This window comes from Daucus carota, chromosome 4, assembly GCF_001625215.2.
Source record: "Daucus carota subsp. sativus chromosome 4, DH1 v3.0, whole genome shotgun sequence".
Taxonomy (NCBI): domain Eukaryota; kingdom Viridiplantae; phylum Streptophyta; class Magnoliopsida; order Apiales; family Apiaceae; genus Daucus; species Daucus carota.
In genome coordinates, this window is record NC_030384.2 from 47,829,298 (window position 1) to 47,854,008 (window position 24,711).

The window sequence follows — 24,711 nt, forward strand, 5'->3', positions numbered from 1 at the left end:
AAACAACACAATTGAGATAAGGATTTTATTTTTAAGCTTTTAACGTGTTTGTAAAATATTTTTTTTGATATGGCCAAAAAATAATAAGTGAAAAATACTCCCTCTAACCCTTATTATAAAGCACTAAGTGAAAAAAAAATTAAAAAAATAATTTTAAGTAGGTGGTCAAAGCACCTAGAATTGTATGCAAAAAATCTTGGTACCTTGTAACAAAGACAAGAGGGAGTATTTCTTTATTTCGGAAAATAATATTTAATTAATACTTTAATTAATAAATATAATATATCATGATAATATTATGGTCAGAAAGACTTCCGGTGCGAATGTCATGTTAGCTTGGGGAACTTTTTTACCTATCATTCATAAATTTTTATTTCTAATTTTTTTTTTATCATTTTAAACTCTGAGCTTTGGTGACTAAAAAATTGTTTATTACTAATATAAAAATATAAAAATATATAGTAATTGTTTTCAGAAATAATAAAATGAACTTATTTCTTAAAATTAAATAGTGTAATATTCATGCTGCGAGTTCTATCAACAAGTTTATCTAACGGTCACAAACACATCGTCGTCCTACACCTCTGCCTCGAAAATGATGAGCGGCGTCGCCGGTGGCTTACGTTTCCGTTGCTTCCATCCCGTCCACCACCTTCGCCGCCGTCAACTCCGCGGCGTCTCCGCCGCCGCCAAAAACAAGGAGAAACCGAAAGTGATAGTCATCTCCGGTCCCACCGGCGCCGGGAAAAGTAGACTCGCACTTGAACTCGCTAAGCGACTCAACGGCGAAATCGTTAGCGCCGACTCAGTGCAGGTGCTATCACTTTATTCACATGCTATTGCTTTTAATAATGCCAATAATTTAACTAATTTATGTAACTGTGTGTGTGTGTGATATTTAGGTTTACAGAGGCCTTGATGTTGGTTCTGCCAAGCCTTCGTTGTCCGATAGAGAGGTACTTGTACAACGGTACACCAGAATCTCCATGTACTTTTTATCTCGATAAATTTATAATTTGGATAATGTATTATTACTTCAATAAATCAATAATCTCGATAATGTATATTCTAATCTCAATAATTTATAATCTTGTTTAATTAATAATCTCGATAATGTTTTTATTTATTTTGGCTAAATAATGATAATGTATTTTTAACATCAATAAAATAATAACCTCGATTATTAGTTAATTAATTTCGAGGTAACTGTTTAAGTGAGTTACAATGCAATTTCGTTTATTCTCTTTACACAGCTGTGGAGTGATTGGTGTGTATGGAGATACAGTTGATTGAGCCAATTATGATTGTTTTTATTATTGTTTGTAGGAAGTCAAACACCATTTGATTGACATTATGGACCCGTCTGAAGGTATGTATTGGACTTGTAGCCTTTACGGTTGCATGATGTTGTGGTTTTTTCCACCTTACAGTTTGTATACACACACAGACGCACTTAATGCAGTTGGAAACTGGGATGTGTATTAGCATAGGAACTAAGATATTCATTTAAAGTGTATTGTGTTATTTTCATGGAGAATGATAAATTGGTAAGGCAAGGACACATTGAAATTGATTGGTTTGTATGAATGTATTGAGCGACAGATAGTCCCCAGTGTGTGTGTTTGATTTAACTGTGAGGAAAAGCTTCACGTTGTACATGGTTTATGTTATATTATTTGTGCAATATGGATAAATAACAACTGAACCATATGTTTCAAATATGAACCAATATATAATACCAGCAAACAATATACGCATATGGTTCTATAACTAAACGCTTACCTATTCTTATACGATGGAAAGAGGAAAAACGCTCAGCTTTAGAAACCATACATGTGTACCCTTGTAGGTACTTAAATCATCGTGGTCTGCTACATTTTTGAAAGCTTGTAACACCTCTGTCAAGGGTCCTTAATCAGCTCTGTGACGTAATTTATGTTCTTTATATCTATATGGTCATTATAATCATAAATCTTTGAGTTTGTACGTGGGAGCCTTGATAATCATTCTGTGCGTGTTTTCAAGTTTGTGTGTTTGGTACAGTTTGAGAAAAGCAAATTGCCTAATCTTATTTCGCCAACAATAACTTCTAGGCAAAATGCGCATGTGGTGTAGGGAAAATGTGGAGCACGGTAACTTAGGCATTGATAAAATTTAATATTATCTACTGTATGTTGTTAGCTTAAATATCTCGATGATGACCAGCTAATATATTGGATTAATGAAAAAATTGTGTAATTATCTTATTAGTATGTCACTGTCACTGATACTACCTAGCTATGTTCTTTACTTTCTAGTTAAATTGGTATTGCCTTGTCAGCTCATGGAGAATACAAAATTACTTAACCAACGAGTTAAATTTGTTTCAATTGTCTTTATAATTCATAATCTTCATCTAATTTGCATACACGTGTAAGAAATTTTGTTTGTTGATCAAGACATAATTTTCAGTCCTCTGCTGATGACCAAATTTGCTATATTCCTATAACTTTCTCATCATGTCATGTGTCAACATTTGAGACAACTGTGATTAATAGCTTTTAGGGTCATTATTATTTCTTTTGAATTTATTTTTTCTCGTATAAGTATCAATACTTACACAAAATTTTGATTTCTTGATAACCAGATTACTCTGTCGGGCAATTTTATGAGGAAGCAAGGAATGCTACCAAAGAGATACTTGAAAGTGGAAGGGTCCCAATAGTCACTGGTGGAACCGGATTGTACTTAAGATGGTAAATCTCGTTGCCTCTGTTATGCAGATAAGCCTCTAGCAATTCTTCACCAGACTGGAAAAGTAAAGAATAAAATTCCAACCACAGTTACATTAGGCACATCTTTGTTCAAGTAGTTTGATCAGTCATCTCTGATAATTTCTTCTCTAAGTTTAGATTATGAAAGCACTAATTGACTGCAAGCATTTCATTACAGTCTGCGTATACCACTTTTTGACAGAATTAAAAGATTATTTAAAGAAGGATTATCTTTTCAAACAATAAAAAATGAAATACAATAATTAAGAACCACTAATATGTTTAAGTATTAGGTTTCATTACACAAGCAATGAGACCAAATAAAAAAGAACTGCTTTATTTGTTGACTCATATTCAGTTGCAGTGTTTCTTCCTTTGCTTCTTGTCATCCTCGGCATACATATCATATTAATTGTATGGTATTCATGGAATTTAATAACTTCGAGCAAGAGTCTTAACTTTTTACTTTTAGCATAGACTTGTAGCTGTATTGCTCATTGACAACTTCATTTTAGTACCCGGAGCACTCAACTTTACAGTCAGCTTTCATATAATTCTCTGGGTAGATATTCAGTTTTCCCATTTTTAATCTATCAGCAAGGAATTTTACTTGGTTTGCATTATTGTTACAATGCCAATTGTTTACTGTACTGAATTCAAGTCTTGGATTAGGAGAACTTTATTACGTTTTTATTTACTGGAAATTGCCTTGGGTTTCTGTTTACAAAATTTCTTGACTGTACATATCGTGCACAAGGTAATTTGCTCGTATCTTTCACATATATATTGTGTAAATTTCCTATTTGCACGATGCTGGGTTTCATGTCGATATGCATCTTAATCAGTTTATCTCACAAAGGCTTTCCCTGGATCTTAATTGACTTGCTTTAATTTGTTGATATAAATGCTGTTTAAGGCAGTTTATTTGTGGTAACTAATTAGTTGTTTTGTGTACTTCAATGTTTTCATTCATGTGTAATGGAAGGCAAACTGCAAGTTATACATGAAGTCTTTTCATTAATATTTCAGGTATGTATATGGAAAACCAGATGTCCCTAAATCTTCTCCCGAGACTGTGGCTGAAGTACAAGCTGAAATATCAGATTTAGAAAGAGTTGGTGACTGGGATGCTGCTGTGCAGTTGGTTGTTCAAGCAGGTGATTCAAGTGCTCAATCTTTACCTGCCAATGATTGGTATCGTATACGTCGCAAGCTTGAGATCATCAAGGTAGTATGCAAAATTTTCTGCAAACAAGAAATTAAGACTTTAGTATGTGACAGATCAAATATATATTGCACCATTTCCAAATTCTTTGGTTTTTCAAGAAGCTGTTTTATTGCTTTAGGTAACCTTCAACAAATTGGTCTGCTTGCAGGGGTTGTATGCTGTATCTAATGTTTAGGTTTACCCCTGAATTATTAAAGGGTACTTCTATGCTGCTATTAGTCATTATGATCAGCTAGTGATTTAGATACTTTTATTTGTTAATGTTGCAGTCTAGTGGATCGCCTCCTTCAGCTTTTCATGTGCCCTATGATTCATTCAGGGAACAACCTAATTCACCCAATGTAGATGATTTCCGCAGCAGCGCCTCTTTAAAAAATGAATCCCTGGGTAGTAGATCCCCAGAGGATTTGGATTACGACTTCTCTTGCTTTTTCTTGTCAAGCCCAAGAATGGACCTCTACAGATCAATTGACTTTCGGTGTGAAGATATGGTTTCAGGTGATGTGGAACATTGTATGTGTAAATATTTTGTATGAGCTATATTATTTGGAGCATATATATATATATATATATATATATATATATATATATATATATATATATATATATATATATATATATATATATATATATATATATATATATTATATATGTGTGTGTGTGTGTGTTTTTCAGCTTGTACATGTATTCATGAATATATTATAAAGAATCTAAATATTAAAGTTTTGGTCGGTCGGTCATAATTGGGCCTTCCAGACTTTAAATAGAATGCATATATACATTTATTTTCAAATATAATATGACTTCTTACATTACCAGCCTTGTTAATATTCAAATAAATCTCTATTAGAATTACAAAAAAAATATTCTTAATTAATAGTAAATCCTATTAGAACTACAGTGTATAAGTTCAAATCTCATCATATTACAATAATATTATTCATTTATCTGTATTTGATATTACAATACTATTAGAATGTTAAATAATATATATAATATATATGTTTCAATAAATAGAGATTATTTAACGACAATTATTATTATTATTATTATTATTATTATTATTATTATTATTATTATTATTATTATTATTATTATTATTATTATTATTATTATTATTATTATTATTATTATTATTATTATTATTATTATTATTATTATTATTATTATTATTATTATTATTATTATTATTATTATTATTATTATTATTATTATTATTATTATTATTATTATTATTATTATTATTATATTATTATATATTATTATTATTTTATTATTATTATTATTATTATTATTATTATTATTATTATTATTATTATTATTATTATTATTATTATTATTATTATTATTATTATTATATTATTATTATTATTATTATTATTATTATTATTATTATTATTATTATTATTATTATTATTATTATTATTATTATTATTATTATTATTATTATTATTATTATTATTATTATTATTATTATTATTATTATTATTATTATTATTATTATTATTATTATTATTATTATTATTATTATTATTATTATTATTATTATTATTATTATTATTATTATTATTATTATTATTATTATTATTATTATTATTATTATTATTATTATTATTATTATTATTATTATTATTATTATTATTATTATTATTATTATTATTATTATTATTATTATTATTATTATTATTATTATTATTATTATTATTATTATTATTATTATTATTATTATTATTATTATTATTATTATTATTATTATTATTATTATTATTATTATTATTATTATTATTATTATTATTATTATTATTATTATTATTATTATTATTATTATTATTATTATTATTATTATTATTATATTATTATTATTATTATTATTATTATTATTATTATTATTATTATTATTATTATTATTATTATTATTATTATTATTATTATTATTATTATTATTATTATTATTATTATTATTATTATTATTATTATTATTATTATTATTATTATTATTATTATTATTATTATTATTATTATTATTATTATTTTCAATTACCCAAACTTGTGCTTTGCACTGGCCCTTCACATGCTTGTCTTAAATAATTTTCAAATGTAAATAAGCTTCGATTTGTAATACAAATGAGTAAGAATAAAGCTCTTATCTTTAGTTTTGAACATAAGCTGCATAAAATATTTGATGGTTTAGTTCAAATTTAGCTTTACTCATTCTAGTTTTAACTGCATGAAACTCTAGAAGAAGATGAATAATTGACTCTTTATTAAAATTCATTGTTGTAGGAAGTGACGGGATATTGTCGGAGGCAAAGCGGCTTCTTGATCTTGGTCTTCAGCCAAATTCTAATTCTGCAACTCGAGCAATTGGTTACAGAAATGTATGATATAAGCTGGATTTATCAGTGTTTGTTTCTTAGTTTGTAAAATCTGAGACAGTAAAATACCCTGCATACAAATGACCTAGTCTATCTCTTTGAAGTCATTTGTGTAGTCATGATTGATGTGAGTCATGTGACCTAGTTGAAATTTTACAATATGATAATGTATGTATCAGTAGTACTCTATTCAGATTGTTTAAGTGAGATATGATTGACATTAAGCTAAATATTTACTAGGAAACCTCTAAAAGACAAGTTTAAATTATTAATTTTCATGAAAGAGTCTAGATATCTTAATCAGATAGATGTAATATTGTAGAACCATTGTTTTATTCATTTATAACTTATCTTAGATCCTTCATTGAGTGGTAAACTAGGAAGTCGTTCTTTGACAGCTAATCTTGTGTCTGAATACTTAGAGTAACGATCTTAAATTCTTAATCCTCGTCTCTTAGTTTGTACAGAACTTTTTGCATCTTAAGTTGGTAGCAGCAGACAAGTGATGAATAATATCTTCCATTCAAGGCTTGGGGTCAATGTGCTAATATACATTATTCTCTATTTTGGCAATTGTGTTATATTGACACTTTAAATTAATTTCTGTTATCTTTATAGACTAAATCAAGGTTAATGATTCCTATGATCAAGTTCAGTGACTGCAGTCTCTTTTATTTGTATAGGCAATGGAATATCTTTTGCATTGTAAAGAACAAGGTGGGAGTTCGACAAGAGACTTTTATGCTTTCTTATCTGGATTCCAGAAAGCATCCAGGTAAATGTTCTATTTTCTTCCCTCCAGTTATGGCAATCATTTAATTTACTTCCCAAATAACCTATCATGTATATAAGAGTGAATTATGTTATTTTGATTATGATTAAATTCTGTCACACCTATAAAATATACACCAAAATTCACACAAATTGTTTCCCTTGTTACTAAGTTGATGCATGTGCTAGTATGCAGATGCATGAAAGAATGAGAGAATTTCGACAAGTATTTAAAGCTGCTCCTATTATTGTGATTAAAATAGTTTTATGTTTCTGATATTGTAGCACATCAACCCAACTTGCTTGTGGTACATAAACCAGACTTGCTTGCGGTACATAGACCTATCTTCTCTAAAGCATGGGGAGTAAATCACCATTTTGTAGCATTGTTCATGTAGTCTAGGGGCTTGTTTCTTGTTGTCTGACTTGATTTAACAATGAAACATCACAAAATAGGCACCTTGGAAAAAGAATTCCAGAATTAGATGATTAATTAATCCTCTACCATTAGTAGCTAAACTAGAAAGCAGAATCGAGCTTAGTTGGAACTTGGAAGTTGGAAGTAGCAAATATGATAAAGTGATAATGATGTGCATTCGCTATTCAGTGATCCAAAGTAGATTTACTTATTTGGCCCATATAAAATGATGGAGTATAACTTTACCAATGTTACTCACCAGCTGCTGATCTTGATTACTATCTCTTCAGGAATTTTGCCAAGCGACAGTTGACATGGTTCCGTAATGAGCCTATATATAACTGGATCAATGCTTCCAGACCTTTGGTATGCAATCCCTGAACACTTTGCTTGACAATTTTAGCAGATTTGATTCATAATTCAATTAATGTGGGTTTATTGTGACTTTCAATCCTTGTGCATTAACTTCTTACTAGACCTTATGCCTGATTGTTGTTGCAGTATATATTGCTTTATATCATTTGAGAATTGAGATGCACTAAAATTATTCTAGTTAGTAGTTACTATAAAAGTTGTAGAAATTTATTAGCAAACAAATCTGAAAATGTTCAGACTTCTTTCTTTCAGTAATGCTATACTAATTTAAACTGTTGCTGTGTTGCATGCATCTTGAGCAATGCATAAGAAGAAAAACATATAAAACTAGGACGATGTTGCTCTGCAAATCCACACTCATCTGGATTTTTTTCTGCCGGTTGATTGCAATTATTGGAAGCTTTGGGTTATTGTTGAGTAGTGATTCAAATCTTACCTAACAGCCCCTCACTGCAAGTATTAGGATTAACCATCTCATCTTGACACTGGCCGCATGATAAGTGTAATCAATAGGCGGTTGACATGATCTTTTTACTTAGCATCACAGAAAGTGCCTTCTAGTAGGTCTTGAGCAAAACTCTGTTCTTTTTACTCAGCTACTGTCATGTCTCTGCAGCAGATTATATAACTACATTTTTTACCGGTTATAGAGTCTTATAGTTGGAAGGTGCTGTTTAGTAAAGAATTTGGAAACAAAAAATATGGTTAACATAGATGATAGATATTGATTCAAACTTTCTCTACTAATGATTTGAGACCTTTTACTCTATGTTCATTTTGCATGTCCTTCTGTTAAACTCAATTATAATTTTGCAGGAAGATGTGCTTGGGTTCATCCATGATTCATACCATGTTCGAACTGGAACTATTGAAGTACCTAAAGCACTTCAGATGAAGAAAGATTTGTCAGAGCGTAGAGAAATATTACAAATGAAGGGTTATCGTACGAATAATAGGTATGCCTGTAAAGGTGTTGAAACACTATTTATATCCTTGACTTGTGCTAAGAGGGCAAGAATAGGCTACTTTATATGTATAAACCTAACCAAAGAGCAACTTTAATACACATTTAGCAAAAAAAAAAGAGCAACTTTAACAATAGGTATATATAATTGGTACTCTACCTAACTCAGTTATAATTATAAATTCAGAGAAAGATAAGCTGATAACTATTGTTAAACACTGACATTGTCTTGTGGACTTGCAAAATGTGGGCATTGTTTATTATATTTTCACTGAATTATATGTCAAGTGCGTGTGTAATTCCCTGGAATGAACTAACTAGTTCGCCTATTGTCTATATGCAGGCATTTTGTGGGGCGTGAAAATTGCGCCGATATTCTAGAATGGATAAGGGAAAGTCAGGGACAATTAAATTTATCTGTTAACTAGTGTTCATCTAATATGATTGTTGTATATTTGGCAATAGGTGATCCCTGAGGTTTTACTGCTAGTTTTTTCTCCTAATCTTCCTTTATGCTTCTCTGAGTGAGAACAATTTTTGTAATATCTAGCATAGAATATCCAGGTGAAATATACAGCTTCATTGTTTGGATCTCAACTAGTGACTATCTGTGCAGCTGTGCCCACACGACAGCAACTCAAATGAAATATTTATGAAGTTAAAAGAATGGGCTTGTATATATTGTTATGGTATGCAGCTAGTATGGTGTTCATTTTCTTAAGTCATGTTACTAAAGTAGTATGGCTGTATAGTATGTATTGTAAAAACTAAAAATGGTTAACCTTTTTCTTTCCTTGTCAGGGAAAATGGCCAACGGAGGAGATTTTGTAATATTAAAGTTTTCGGGCAAGAACACTGAAGGTGTTTTATCATCTGAGTCTCGTATGAAGGCGAGTCTCATACCAAAACGTTATCTCATCATAATTCCGTTTCATTAAAATGCCGTTCTGCAATAGTACTTATTTTGATAAAAAATTAATATAAAATATTTTTGAAAATACGTACTTATCTCCGATTAGAAAGTTCGTATTTATATAATTTTTCTACAAGATGGTTAAAGTAGGGATTTTTTTCAAGGACTTATTTCTGAAAAATAAGAGAAATTAACCGTCCCAAGCCATGTATTTCTTACAAATTTCACTTCCCGAAACACCCAGAAACAAGGATTTATTACCAAAAAATAAGGTAAGACATGTGTTCCATATAAATTTCGCTTTCTAGAAAACTTGATTAAAACGCTTTAGTTGAACAGTTGATTAGATTGCTATTCGTCACATTCCTTCAACACGGATTTGAGGGTTGAAAAGGCATGAAGCATTAGCATTTGCACTCTAAATAGCAAGTATCTACCAAGTAAATGCAACGAAATTGACAATAGTGCACGCAGTTCTATATCAGTAGAAAGTCTTGAGGGCATGCAAAACCCCTCCCTCTATAGCCTGAATACTCAAATAACCTCGTTAAACTGATAAAATTATATGGTTCCGAGTCTATAAACTGTGTAACAAACATTTAAGAATAAGCAACTCAGATAACTATTATTTTTGGTTCCCACAAATTACTATATAGCTCTACTACATATAAAAAACAATAGCTGCCAATGCGTCAATAGACTCAATACACTAGAGGCACTTCTCACATAGACCAAACAACCTGTAGAGCAGATCCGGCCATATAGTATAACCGCAAATAATAAAAACAGGTCAAAATTCCTAAAGGACAATTCATGAGGTTATAGACAGAACAAGCACACTACCACCTACTAGCCTATTAATACTACGCCTCAGGAAACTTCGAATAATGGTCTTGTCATAACATAAAGGGAACTTGCAAGAACTGTACTGCTGTCATTAAATAAAGGTACACGCTAGAAAACTGTAAAAGGCAAACATTAGACCTAATGTTAAGCTACACTAAACTAAACTAAAATATACATGTCTGATCCTGACCTTTTCGTTCCCACTAATTTGAACTAACCTGACATAGCCCTTCCAAACATAACACAAACTGTGATGCAATGCCACGCATACAATACCTAATATAGGGTTTGTCATGGCAGAAACTTGTAGCAGTTCTAAGCAATGTACATCTGCTACACAAAGGAGTCTCCCATCAACACCATCATATCAACATCTCACTAACATTGCCCTCTATCAGGCCATCTTAAAAGGTAGGCCAACAAGACAAATGACGATAAATGAATGAAAGTTCCGTTAACACACCCTCCAAAACATTAAATTAAGGCACAGGATTCTCCAGCCAGAAAGCCTAAAACATATTTAGAAATCCCCGAGTAGCATAGCCTGGTGCCTTCTTGCTGCAAAATCATGATAGATGCATTAATGTACAGATCTATTATAATTTACATTAAAATACATTATGCATAACACTTAAAAAAAACATACATAAAAATAACAGTTCTTGGAAATAAACGCAAGAATGTGCACCTCAAGACATTAAAGTGGCAGACCTAATAATAATTTCCTTTGATTTGTTTCATATAATTTTTTGACCAATACATTTTCCATAACATATTATACGTGCAGATGAAAAATTCCCCTCGTCAAACATGAGCACAAGCTAGCCAGATTTTATTTAGGGCAGAGCAATTTTAATTAATCAGTTCTGACGAGAATATCCAGACATCAGATACCAAAAACCATATCCGTGTAATATCCAAATTAGTAATATGACTTCAAAATATTTGATCAACTTCCCAGTACACTCAAAATAATCAGTTAACCGAAACCAAAATTTTCACCAAAAAACAAAATATGCAGAAAATGTTTAGCTAAAAGCGATACCGAATTCAATTTGGTTTATAACTGAAATTATTATTTTGATTATTACCAAAAACCAAAATTAAAATTCGAATTTACTAGAAGTACCAAAAATTATTATGAAATATAATAATAAAGCAAGAAGTATGCAGTACTACAGGATTTTACATACTGAAATGTCAAATTCAACGAGTAAAGTTTACATACTGAAATGTCAATGAGTACTGACCATGTTCCCAAAATGTAAGTTTTACATTCGAATTCAAAACATTTAATCAAACTCTAAAATTCATATCACAGTTGCATAATTTGCATAGGGGATGTGAGATTCAGAGACAACAGCGTATCTATTGTTCTAGTGTTCTGTATCATTTCACAAGAGACAATACAATACAACTATTATTAAGCATATACAGTTTTTTCACACAAGGAAACAAGAAGTACATTCCACTTTATCAAAGTGTAACCGATAAAAATAGCATTTAGTAAAATCAAAACAATATTCAACTACTCGCTCCGCTCCATCACATTAAACTGGTATTGATAATATATGGCCAAACCAAATATTTTTAAAATGTAAACAAGTTACGTGGATAAATAGGTAAAGGATTGCCGAGTTGCCCCAGTGGTTAAGATGCCCGATCGATGACCGAGAGGTCCTGGGTTCGAATTTTGTATCCGACAATTTTCCCAGGGTCATTTACTGATTGGTTACTAGAAATAGCCTCTACCGCCACGCCAAGGGTCATTTACAGGTTGGTTGGTTCCCTAAAAATTATAAATTTACTACAAGAAACTACATATAAACATTTGGGTGGGACGGAGGGAGTATTAAGATAGAATTTCCAGATTTTTAAAACCGTAAAAGAAATTGTGTCAAAGTATGGTCCACTTGACAATATAATAAAGAAAGTCATCTTTCAGGACAAACATTTTTATTGTTTTAAACATTAAAAATACGATTTACCAAAAAAAAACAATGGGACACATCAGAATACAACCTCAATTATGTTTCTAAACTTAAAATTTGTAGTATCACATACATACCACAGATAGGACAGATCAGGAGATGATATTTAAAAGGACAATCCTCACAATTCCACATAAAACAGTAGATAGCGAAATCCAAATGTTGTCGGTAGATGATCTTTATATATAAGATGTATAAGACTTTGCAAATAACTTTACAACATCAATTCTGTATTTCTAATTTTGGCGTCATACTAATTAAAATTTATTTAATTAACACATATATATTGGAATTTAAGTGGGAGGCGTGCAACTTACTCTAGATATTTTATCGCATTATTCCAATATTCCTATCTAATTCTAAAGTATTTAAAGGATTAGTACTTAACAGTTCCCACCTCCACCAAAATACATAGATAAAAACACAAATAAACCTGTTGCTTTCATTAAAAAATATCCTCTTAATATTGTAGTATCTATGTTATATATCCAGTCCGCAAATTAGTAAAAAATGTCCAGTCAACATATCTAGTCATCAGAGTACTTATTTAACCGGCCCTCAAAACAATTGCGCCGACCCCTAAAAAAAATGTGCCGACACAAGCCATAACATCATCGATCCGAACTTCACATTTTATTTTTAAACTAAGTAACCGAAGGTTGACTTCTGCAATTCTACAACAGTTTTCTTCAGCTACCCCTTGGTTAAAAACTTGTGCTCTGGCACAGTCTATTATTAAAAAATACTTCCGGATTCAATTTTTACCTAAATTGTATATACCAATTGACACCAGGGTCTTGTTAGTGCTCATATTTAACAAAAAATAAATAAATTCCCACGAACCTTAAATTTGTGAGCAACTAAAAATAAAAGTACGAACTCAGAATTACATAAAAGTATGGATGCACTTGTTGGTACTAAATAAAATGCCGACTTAAAAAGAATTTTTTTGAAGATCTCTTGCTCTCAACATCCATACAAAACTGGAGTGAATGCATTTTTAAGAAGATTAACTCAAATTATTAACATTTAAAGAAAAATTTATGTTTCAATCTATTATTAAAAAGATAATCTATATCGAATTTAACAGCTTGATGATGTTTGTGTATTTAATTAAAATGATTATTAGAATAAATCAAATCAAATCACGAGGATAACTTGCAGGTACAATTAATGCAGTCGTCCAAATGTTTAGGAGTAATACAATTAATTTATTAGGCAAAACGGGCATGATGGGATAGCCTAGTGGTACAGGCTTATCCTCTATCGTCCCAGGCATGATGGGATAGCCTAGTGGTACAGGCTTATCCTCTATCGACCCAGGTTCTGGGTTCAATTCCCGCTCAAAACTGCAATTTATCAGAACAGATGCTAATTTGTAAGGCATATAAGCCTATTTAGTCAAAAAAACAGAAATCATTTAATTTGCACAAGAGCTAAATCTCATGATAAGCAGGAAACACATGCAGTTACTTGAAACCGGAAACAAATATATACTGAGAATGAGCCATTATACATTTAATTGTAGCGCAGTGGGACTCAGAAGTATCAAACACACAAGACCAAACACGTGCGAGTTATTGGCTCGTCCAACCTGATGATGGGGTTCGGAACTTCAGATGAAAACTCAGTATATAAACTTACCTTACTACTCAACAAGTAGTTCATTTAATACAATAAATGAGAAAAAAAAAAAATGATCCCACAGATTACCTTACGATTTGGAATAAGTATCACGTGTTGAAATATGCATGGAGTTGTGGCAAAATCATGGAAATTACCCAATACAACAAAAATTCATTAACTTAAAAGTGTTACTACCTTAATCTTTTCCATTCAACTCCTAGGCGAGTGCCCAGCATCTGATCCATCTGCCGAGGAACTATCACTATCTGAATCTGCATCGAAATTGTTGCATTAAGTTAAGAAGATCGCCACTCACCTGACAACACAATGGCTACAAACACTGAAAACTGAGAAAGGGAAAAATCTAATACGTGTAGGGAAAACAATACCACTTGAAGAGGATCCAGAGTCACTACTAGAACTGCTTGAACTGCTGCTTGACCTACTAGTGTTTTCATGTTGCTTCTCAACTGGAACAGAAACACCGTTTGCAACGTCCATTTCACCTGCTGCTTAAACCAAAGATAGAAAGATCAATATAATATCTTTTCGGTATATCATTAGCATTGCAAATCAGTATAAAAACAAAAATTATATGCCAAGACAAGAACTGACTAAAGAATCCCACCTCTTCCATTATCTTTAGGCGGCACCATAACTGGAGGGGCTTGGTTCTGCAATGGCAAAACAAAACATTAGTTAAAATCACTGTCCTCACCATACTATATAATAAATGACTCAAGCTCTTACCAGTGCCGCATTATTACGAGCAGCTTCAGCTCTTTCTCTGGCAATTTCAGCTTTTCTTTTGTTCTTGCTTAGACTCTTCTTGTAATTGGTAACTAACCTATCAAGCTCCCAAAGTGTTTCAACATCAACACTATCTATATCAACTTCAATTTCATCATCATGTTGATTAAGAGTAGAATTTCTCTTCTTGATGATTTGAACAATGCTATCTAGCTTTTCTGAGGGTAAGCTCTGCAGGTTTGTACTTAGCTTTTGCTTTTCCTCATAAGTCATGTCCCTCTTATTTGGATCCTTTGCTTTAGGCTTCTTTGGTACTGGTGTCCTGGTGACTGGAGGTATAGAAGGTCTCGGCCTGGAATCACCAGGAGTCAACATAGACTGAGACCTATCCAGAGCCCTCATTGACAGAGGGGGAGCCAGTCTTGAAGTAGGAGTATGTAATCCTGCATAATGCATCATTTCATTTCTCCACTCATGATTATACTCGGATTCTATAGCTTGCCATTTTTCTTCAAAAATTTCCGACAACTGTGAGGCCATAACATGAACATCTTGCCCCGGCGGATTATATGTCATGGCATTACTAAAAGTAAGCCGTACATCCTCAGCATACTCCGCAGGGGACTTGTACAAGTTCTGTGCTAGCTTATTCTTAATTGTTCCCAAGTCCATTGGATGTTTGATGATATCATGATAATCATGCAGCCCGAGTAACCTCGCATTGACGGGTTCATTGAACACCCAACCATGTTTGTGCTTCATCAACCTCTGGAGCAAATTGCCACAATTCTTAAAAGCTTGATTCCTGTGTCTATCCATACCAAACCCCAAGCCTGATCCACCATGTTTTCTCCCACCATTGGACTTCGGCTTTTTGTTGCTTTCAGGAGGCAACCTGTCCTTCCCAAGCAAAAACTCTGAATTGCGATAAAACTGATTCGCCTTTGGAGTCCTCTTCTCCTTCTCAACAAATTCTCCGTTTCCATAAACATGATTGTGGTTCTCCATAACCGACACACTTAATTGCCTAAAAGGCCGGTAATCCTGACCACCACCCATCTCAGAATTCACTCTCATTAAAGCTCTCCTATCGTGACCACCCACCATACCACCCGCATCTGAATTCCTCCTCAACAACACTCTCCTATCTCCAAAATCATTACTCTCCATCACCGGAATACTCACAGGAGCTGGTCGAAAAGGCATGTGAGACACAGGACCAACCTCAGAATGTACTCTAGTCAAAGCTCTCCTTTCTATTACATCATCCCCTAATTGCTGAGATTGACCATAACCACCACCTGCACTTAGAGTTGGTTCAGCCAGCGGAGCTGACTCTACAACAGGACCCGGAACAGGAACATCAAAAGCATTACTAAGCTCAATCTCCTTCTCTTCAAGCTCCTTCACTAAATTCCTAACCTGATCAAGCTCACTAACTAACTTAATTCTTAGCTCCCGAAACTCATCCTTCGAATTCGATGCCCCTATATTAATCCTAACCTTATCATCAACCCTAGTCATAAGTGACTCCTTTTCCTCATCCTCCACCACCACCACTTCCAAAACCCGATTATCATCGCCACCCAATACCCCATTCTCCACACCTAATTCCTTATACGGTTGCAATCCTGTCAAATTCCCATTCTCAGCACCTAACTCCGTTTGCAACCCTATAGAATTCCCATTCTCAACACATAATTCCTTCTCCGGTTGCAACTCTATCAAATTCCCATTTTCAACACCTAATTCCTCCTCCAGTCGCAACTCCTTCGAATTCCCATTTCCCACACCTACTTCCTCCTCCGGTTGCAACAATTCCTTCGAAGTCCCCTTTTCGACACCTAGGGTTTCTAAATTCTCCTCAACAACCACCACCTCGGTCCCACAATTCTCATCACCACTCTTCCCTTTATCACCATCACCGTTAAATCTACCGTTTCCATTAACCCCGACTTTTTCGGCGACTTCTTCGGGCAGAACGGCATCGTTTGGGGTATTCTTGAGTCGTTTATTATGAAACTTCCGCGTATAAACTTTACTAATATGCCCCCATCTTTGCTTCTCTCCCAAATCGTTGGCGCCGCCTATAGCCTCCGACGCCATACATATAAAAAACCCTAACTTTTCAATTCCTCAAATCAAAATTAGGGTTTCTAAAAAATTGGGGATTTTAAAAAACAGCAGCGATTCCACTGGATCTGGGTCAAAAAGACTCGATCTTTACCCAACAGACCCGATTTCTACAACAATTAAAGACCCAAAAATCGAGAATTTTAAAAACTAGGGTTTTGAGTGAGAGATCTGAAGAGACGAACAGATGAAAAGTCTGGAAAAAAATAAAGAAAAAAATAAAATTCAAAAAAAAAGGAGAAAAAAATAAAAATAAGATAATTAGGGTTTGTAATTTGGGGGAAGAGATAAATAAAAAAACACACACACGCACAAAACAAGATCTGAAGTGTTTGAACAAGGGAAAGATGGTAGTGTTTGATCCGAACTCCTCTCTCTCTCTCTCTCTAATCTCTCTCCTCTGACAAAACAAAACACACTAATCTCTCTCGTATATTTAAAGTGCCTACGAAAGTACTAACGTGAGCTTTGTAATGTGTGACGACGCCCACGCGCTGGGACAGGGAGAGAGGCGCGTGAAAGTCACGTGAGTTGAATGTGTTGGGCGAGGTGACGTGAGAGATGATGAGAGAGGGAGACACGCGGCGAGTGGCGAGTGGGAGAGATGTGACACGTGCAGTGAAAGTGTGGGATAGAAAAATAGGTACACAAACACTGTACAGTTCTGTTTGTCTGAGGCTGTGGTGGCATTTTTTTTATGGGTTTGTCTAGTGTGCGCCCAAGGGCACATGCTTTATAAAATTGGAGGGATTTGATTGGTGTGGTTGTTGTAAATGCAAGGGGGGCCATCATTATTAAAGAGTGTAAGCCAATCAAAATCTCCCAAATTTATAAGTTTTAGTGCTTAGTGTGTGCCCTTGGGCACACCATAGAAAAACCGTTTTTTTATTTGTTGAGAATCTAATAAAGCTTTTTGACTCCGAGCGGGGAATATTACTTTCTTTTTTCTATCTTTTTCGACAAAGATAAGTTAAAATGCATGATATAATTTGATTCTCGGTTTAAAAAGTACGATTATATTGTACTTAAAATATAAGGATTAATGTAGTCATTTTGGTAAGAAATTATAAACTTGATATTTAGGCTAATTTATATTTTGTTATCATTATGCTTCATAAATCAATTTATTCCATTATTTAAATTCCATAACCCGGATATAAATATTCATAATACATTCTTAAATCGACGAGACATAATTTAAAATAATCAGAGCATTGATATTAAATTAATTTTTAACCAAATAATCATGATTAACTCAGATAATATATTAACTTAATTAATTTATAAAATCTCGGTTTTTTATTTATTACGGACATGTGTTTGCATTTTTATCATAATAAAATAATTGTATCTAATGTTTTTTATTGAAGAAATTTTTATTATCTAATTAACGGATATGTATAATATCAACGATTATCAAATTAGTATAATATTATTGAATAATTAAAAAATTATTATATAAAAAAGGTAATGCAATAATAAAATTATTTAACAAATATTTTATTAAAATGATAATATTATATATATTAATCTTATATTATCCAATTTCCCGAAAATCTGAGATTTTGTCCCAAGGTTCGTCACAGAGAGTGAGTCAGGACTAAGATCAGGCTGAAAGCTAGATTTAAAGAGTCAACTGAATAAAAAAAATTTGGTAACAATGTCTCATAAGAAATTTGTTTTATTAATTATATTCACCGGTAAATAACTAAGTATCACGGGATTGATCGAATTATTGAAACTTGAAAACTGTCTTTATTTAGACACGGGTTCAACCTGAAGGGAAGAACAGAGCCTTCTAAACCCATCACGACGTGGACTCATGAGGTTAATCCAGTGAGTCAGTGACATGTGTACGTATAAATATAATAATATACTATTCACGTGTTTCACCGGATATTTTTATCATCACTTATAAATTATAATTTTATAATTTATGCAATAACTTAAATCTGTTTTATGAGTTGTATCTTGAAAAACTGAAAATATTAACTGATGTTTCTATTTGGAAATTATCTTTATAGGAATGCACATAATCACTTAAAAAGTTTATTTATAACTTTTTACATTGTTACTAGATTTAATATAACAAATTATAAATATGATAAATTAAAATTATTCTCGCTAATCATGCCACTAAATATGAACTCTCTCATTGTTAAGCAATAGTTAATCGTGGAAAAAAAATTGATGATAATACATTTCGAATTTGAGTGTATTTATTTATGAAAAAACAATCGAATTGTCTGATGAAAGAAAGAAAATCTATAAATTTGTGTGTATATTGAAAGGTAAAACAAATGGCGAAAAAGGTTGACTAAGCATGAGTCCATGTGCATTTTATGAAGCTCGAGGGAGAGATCCACCTTCAATGGGTCTTCACATTAATACCCTCTTCAAGAAAAAGAGAACACATAGCTAACCAATGTAACAATGGCATTCAAACATCAAACCTACAAATTCTCTTCTCCTTCTTTCTTTAACTTGTTTTCCATCAAATCTTCAACCATTTTTACTATAATCCTCATATTTTCTTCCTTTGTTTACTTCTTCACTCCATTTAGATATTCTCAAGAAACATTTTTTAATGTCAATGAAGCACAAATATTCAAAGGTGATCTAAGGGATGCTAGATTTCCATGGAACAAGCTCTGTTTTGGCCCCCCGTCTGAGAAGCTCAAGCTTGCGGTTTTCTCCAAAACATGGCCAGTTGGTAAGTTCTATATTTTCCCCTCTTAAACCCGTCTTGTTTTTATAAGAATCGGACCCTCGACTTTGAGTAAGTGGAGCCAAAAAGATGTCATGTCATCAAAACATGAGTAAATTGGAAAATGATAGATTGAATTTTACCCGTTTTTATATTTTGGTGGTTAAAATTTTAAATTTAATTATTACTTTAACTCTTTAAAATGGTGGTTAGGAGTCGCCTTTTAAAGAACTAAAAATAATCTTTTTCTAAAAAATGGCTCTTGGTCATCTTTTGAAATATAGTATATTATAAATTTGAAATTCGGTCATCAAAATACAAAAATGGATAAAGTTCAACCGCATATAAATTTACTCTCAAAACATTAAAGAGAATGTGCCTAATTTTCCATACTGACTCGATGTCGTTCTGCCTATAGGTGCAGCCCCTGGTGGAATGGAGCGACACGCTTCCACATTATACAGTGCTCTAGCTGCAAAAGGCCATGAAATACATGTTTTCACCGTGCCCTCAGATAAAAGGCCTCGCAATGACATTCAACAAGGCAGTCTACATGTTCACTTTGCAGCAAACGATCATGGATCAGTAAATATTTCATTAGCATTTGATATATTCAATCAGGAGAACTTAATAGGCGAATTTGATTATGTGCACACTGAAAGTGTTTCGTTGCCTCATTGGCGTGCAAAAATGGTGCCTAAAGTGGCTGTAACATGGCATGGAATATGGTATGAAATAATGCACTCCAAGCTCTTCCAGGAGCTTCTTTCTAGTTCTGATGGAAAGTTGCCAGGGCCAATGACCGAACTTCAAGAAGCAATGCCGCGGCTTGTTGATGAAATTAAGTTCTTTTCGAGCTATAAACAGCATATCTGTATTAGCAACAGTGCTGGTGAGGCTTTGGTTAATGTGTATCAGATTCCACAGAGAAATGTTCATGTCATACTTAATGGAGTTGATGAGAGGAAGTTTGTTCAGGATCCTAAATCTGGTCAAAAATTTAGGGACAAACACGGGGTGCCTAAAAATGTGAGTCTGGTGATGGGTGTGGCAGGACGATTAGTCAGGGACAAAGGGCATCCCCTTCTGTATGAAGCCTTTTTGACGATAACTAAGCACCATCCTGGAGTTTTTCTACTTGTAGCAGGATCAGGTCCGTGGGGAAAGAGATACGCTGAATTAGGCCCTAGTGTGAAGGTATTAGGTGAACTGGAGCCTTCTGAACTGTCTGAGTTTTATAACGCGATTGACTTGTTTGTGAATCCAACTCTGAGGCCTCAGGGGCTTGATCTAACACTAATGGAATCAATGCATTGTGCCACACCAGTTCTGACTCCAAACTATCCAAGTATTACAGGAACAGTGGTGTTGAACGAAGGATTTGGCTACACATTTGCACCTAACGTAGCATCTTTTGTAGAAGCTATGGAATTAGCAATAAGAGATGGAACTGAAGTGTTGCAGAGAAATGGTATGGTCTGCAAGAACTATGCACTTTCGATGTTTAAAGCAACTAAAATGGCATCAGCTTATGAGAGGTTTTTTCTCTGCATGAAGAACACTAGATACTGTCAGTACCCTCTTGCCACAGACTGCTAGCTGATTTGTTATTTCAGGCTTTCAGCTTCTTATCATTTGTTAGTACTCTGAATTTCGAAACATATCACAAGATAAAATATACATATTACACAGCTAGATAGAAACTATATATAGTTAGATTACAACATCACACTGGGTCAGAAAGTGCTACTGATTTGTATTTAAAACTTCAATTGTCCGTCTGATTTCTTAATGCAATTCTAAAATCCGCGGAATCAGAGATTATATATGCATATGAAAAGCAAAATACAAAGTGATTCTTGTCCTTATTCTGTTAAGAAATCACCAACTTTCTCAGTTCACTCCATATGGACAGACTTATCAGAAGGCTCTCTTTTAAAAGACCAACTGTGTAGGTTTTAGTTAATCATCTAGTCATCTTATTTTTTTTTTTTTTTTTTTTTGACAAATGCAAGAAGATTTCATTAACTTGAATATAATACAGCCGGGACAAATCCCCAACTGCCGATACAACCAGGTGGTAAAACAAATAACATACTAAAAACAATTAGATGATTTGTTTCCTGATCGTTTAACACATAGAATTTAAGAATTCTTAAAACTAAAAACGAAATCAAAGACATCCCAAGTGATCCAAACTGCACCAACATCTCTGGAAATAGTACCATCGCAATTGACCGTATCACGTAAAACCCATTGTTAGCCCAATGTTCAAAAACAACAATCGTATGAATTGAGATTGGAGAAACGGCACCACAGCTATCTACATGCCGGACACCAGCTATAGACATGCCGAAGGCACCCCAGCTATCTACATGCCGGATACCAGCTATAGACATGCCGAAAGTGTAACCCCGTGAAGAATGAACAATCTTTGATTGTGAAAGGTGAGCTCTTGCAATAATCACCACCGTCTCAGAATCAATACAGTCTTTGCAGATCACCAAAAATATCAATAAACTCGTTTTCAATAGATCCAACACCAAATGAACCCAATCACAACCAGACAAAAACATAACAAAACACTCCAAAAGGAGAGACAAGACACACACTCCAAAAGGAGAGACACACAAACACCCAAAAGATTGGGTTTTATTGAAAGGAAATTAACGAGAATAAAAGAAAAATGAAGGGGTTGGGGCTTTCCACCGGTTAAAACCAGTGGAAGCCCCTTGATTTACTTGAAAATGCACAAACCCTAGATGAGAGGAGGAGAGGAGGGAGGCGGCTGATGTTACTCTAGTCATCTTATTTTGGTTGTAGGCATATACTAAAAGATAGTAAGCATAAAGATGGTTAGTTCTTTTATATATTTGGGCAGATTCAAGTGAGGATTGCATCATTTTCAAGTGGTCCAGCTGACTGAGGAGATTGTCTTTTTGCTTAAAGCCAGATTGAGAGTTCTTTAGTTAATGGTTAGTTGGTTACATCATTTTTCAAGTTTGTGATCTGCATATCAAGCCGGTCTTAGATTTTGTCATTGTTAAGGCTCCACCATAATAGACATTCTGAATTCCCAGAACATCTTGCGGTTTCACGAAATTATAAACTCTCCTTGAGATTTAAGTGCTTGGTGGACTATTCTGGTCCCTTTCTTTCAATGATATCTGACATAGTTATGTAAGGTTATACTATCGGCAGTAAAAAAAAAACCCATACAATAGTGTGCGTGTATAATCAAGTAGAAAAAAAAAACCCCATATAATAGCTTAATTTCAAAATTCTTTACACAATAAGATAAGCAGTGCGAATAAGGTGCTTCCGACTTATAAATCGGATTCCAAGAAGCCGGGCTTTTACCCCGGCCCTATATAATTTTCATATTTTCAACAAAACAGTAAGAACTTATGGGTGCATAGTTTTTCAAAAAAACTTATGTGCGCGTAGTAATTTTGCAGAAACCAGTACTTCTCTTTCAAAAAGAATACATTATACATACTTACTTTTTTTTTTTTTTTAATATAGAAAAAGGTCCGGCTGAAAGTTAAAATTAAGATAAGCGGAAAACGTCATTATCAGTTGGACAGGATTACTGTCTTATCAGAGAGGTTAAAATGACTTAAACTTTTTAGATAAACAAATCTAAAAGACAGATTTCACCAAAGTACCACAAGCCACATGATATATTTTGTGTGCCCTGCCCACAAAGGGCAGAGATCAACAAGGTCATTGATGTGCGAATTAGTGGGGGTCGCTTTTTTGCAATACTTGACCCTTCTTTTTAAATGGAAATTGTCCGTTATGTAAGATAATGTATCAGTAGTACTAATTGCATTAGAAAAAAGTGATTAAATACAATAAACATCTCCTCGACTTCAAATCATCCTCGCCAGTAGTTGTTCTTCTTTTGGTTATGTTCGAATGACAGTATTTCTGGCATTTTTCACGGCTAAGCATCTGCAAGCACTTATACGAGTAGAAATCGAACCCGTGACCTACTTTGTTACCATTTTTTAGAATTCAACCGGTAATTGTAATTTTTATAGTGTAACACTCAGTGTCGCATTTCGAGCTAGTACGGGTACGTTAGACACCCAACAAACTTCACAAAAATTTATACAAATACGTATATGTTAAAAAATATATTTACAACCGATCTCAATTCAAGCCGGTGACTTAAATTTGTGGTCAAGTATATTTGTGGTCGGTATATCTTGCATGCCCAATGTGTTGAGAACGAGTCCATCTAAAATCTTATGTTATATTTCAACACTTACTCTCACTCAAAATTTCATTTTTGGGTTGAAGAGTGGATCACAGCCCCCTCCCATATTTGGGTCAATTAATGCCTTGGTGAACTATTACAATGTATATGAAGTTCTATATATATTCAATGAACAACTGATCAAGATTAAGTCTTCGAGGAGCGGAGTTCATATAACCATATTTTCGTAGTTAGCATAGCACTGTGTTTTTGACTGGAGATCTGCTACTTTTAACACCAAGATGAATCGATTGAATCGAAGATTATTGCCATTCTGTCAAGATGAATTAAACCAATCATACTCATTGTGCATCTTCGGTGCTGCGCTTCTTCATGCAGCACCGCCGCAAAAGGATCGAGCAATAAAAATGCATGATAATCATAGAATACTTAAAGCTACACAAAACTAATTAAGAAAGCCAGCCATACTCTTCAATATTATATAACCAAAACTTTTGCGTTACATGCACATATCTTTTGACCTAACATCACACAAAGCAACCCATATTATACACTTACCAATAATTTGCATCTCAATGTCTCAATCGCAACACAAAACAACTTAAACTTCTACAAAACCTCTACCATTTCATTGCA

General features: G+C 33.2%; 3 protein-coding genes across 4 annotated transcripts; 2 read left to right on the forward strand and 1 right to left on the reverse strand.

Annotated features, from left to right (window-relative positions):
• The first annotated feature begins 516 nt into the window (after positions 1-516).
• On the forward strand, positions 517-9,566 carry LOC108216059 (tRNA dimethylallyltransferase 9). Its single transcript, XM_017388723.2, has 11 exons — positions 517-814; positions 903-956; positions 1,327-1,369; positions 2,627-2,735; positions 3,783-3,981; positions 4,251-4,479; positions 6,265-6,359; positions 7,040-7,131; positions 7,836-7,911; positions 8,737-8,876; positions 9,228-9,566. The coding sequence occupies exons 1-11, from the start codon at positions 596-598 to the stop codon at positions 9,310-9,312; spliced, it is 1,341 nt and encodes a 446-aa protein (XP_017244212.1). The 5' UTR covers positions 517-595; the 3' UTR covers positions 9,313-9,566.
• A 1,110-nt stretch (positions 9,567-10,676) lies between these two features.
• Positions 10,677-17,567, reverse strand: LOC108218660 (transcription factor GTE4). Of its 2 annotated transcripts, none has more exons than XM_017391702.2 (5): positions 15,011-17,567; positions 14,889-14,934; positions 14,650-14,769; positions 14,456-14,532; positions 10,677-11,201 (listed from the first exon to the last, which is right to left on the reverse strand). In XM_017391702.2, exons 1-4 carry the CDS (start codon positions 17,114-17,116, stop codon positions 14,471-14,473), a joined length of 2,334 nt encoding a protein of 777 aa, XP_017247191.1. In that variant the 5' UTR covers positions 17,117-17,567; the 3' UTR covers positions 10,677-11,201; positions 14,456-14,470. The 2 variants fall into 2 exon arrangements, with proteins under 2 accessions (XP_017247191.1, XP_017247192.1); XM_017391703.2 differs by having other exon boundaries at positions 14,650-14,766; positions 15,011-17,252.
• Positions 17,568-19,460: 1,893 nt separating this feature from the next.
• On the forward strand, positions 19,461-21,699 carry LOC108218104 (uncharacterized). The gene is made up of 2 exons (XM_017391025.2): positions 19,461-19,856; positions 20,269-21,699. Exons 1-2 carry the CDS (start codon positions 19,577-19,579, stop codon positions 21,447-21,449), a joined length of 1,461 nt encoding a protein of 486 aa, XP_017246514.1. The 5' UTR covers positions 19,461-19,576; the 3' UTR covers positions 21,450-21,699.
• The last annotated feature ends 3,012 nt before the right edge of the window (positions 21,700-24,711 follow it).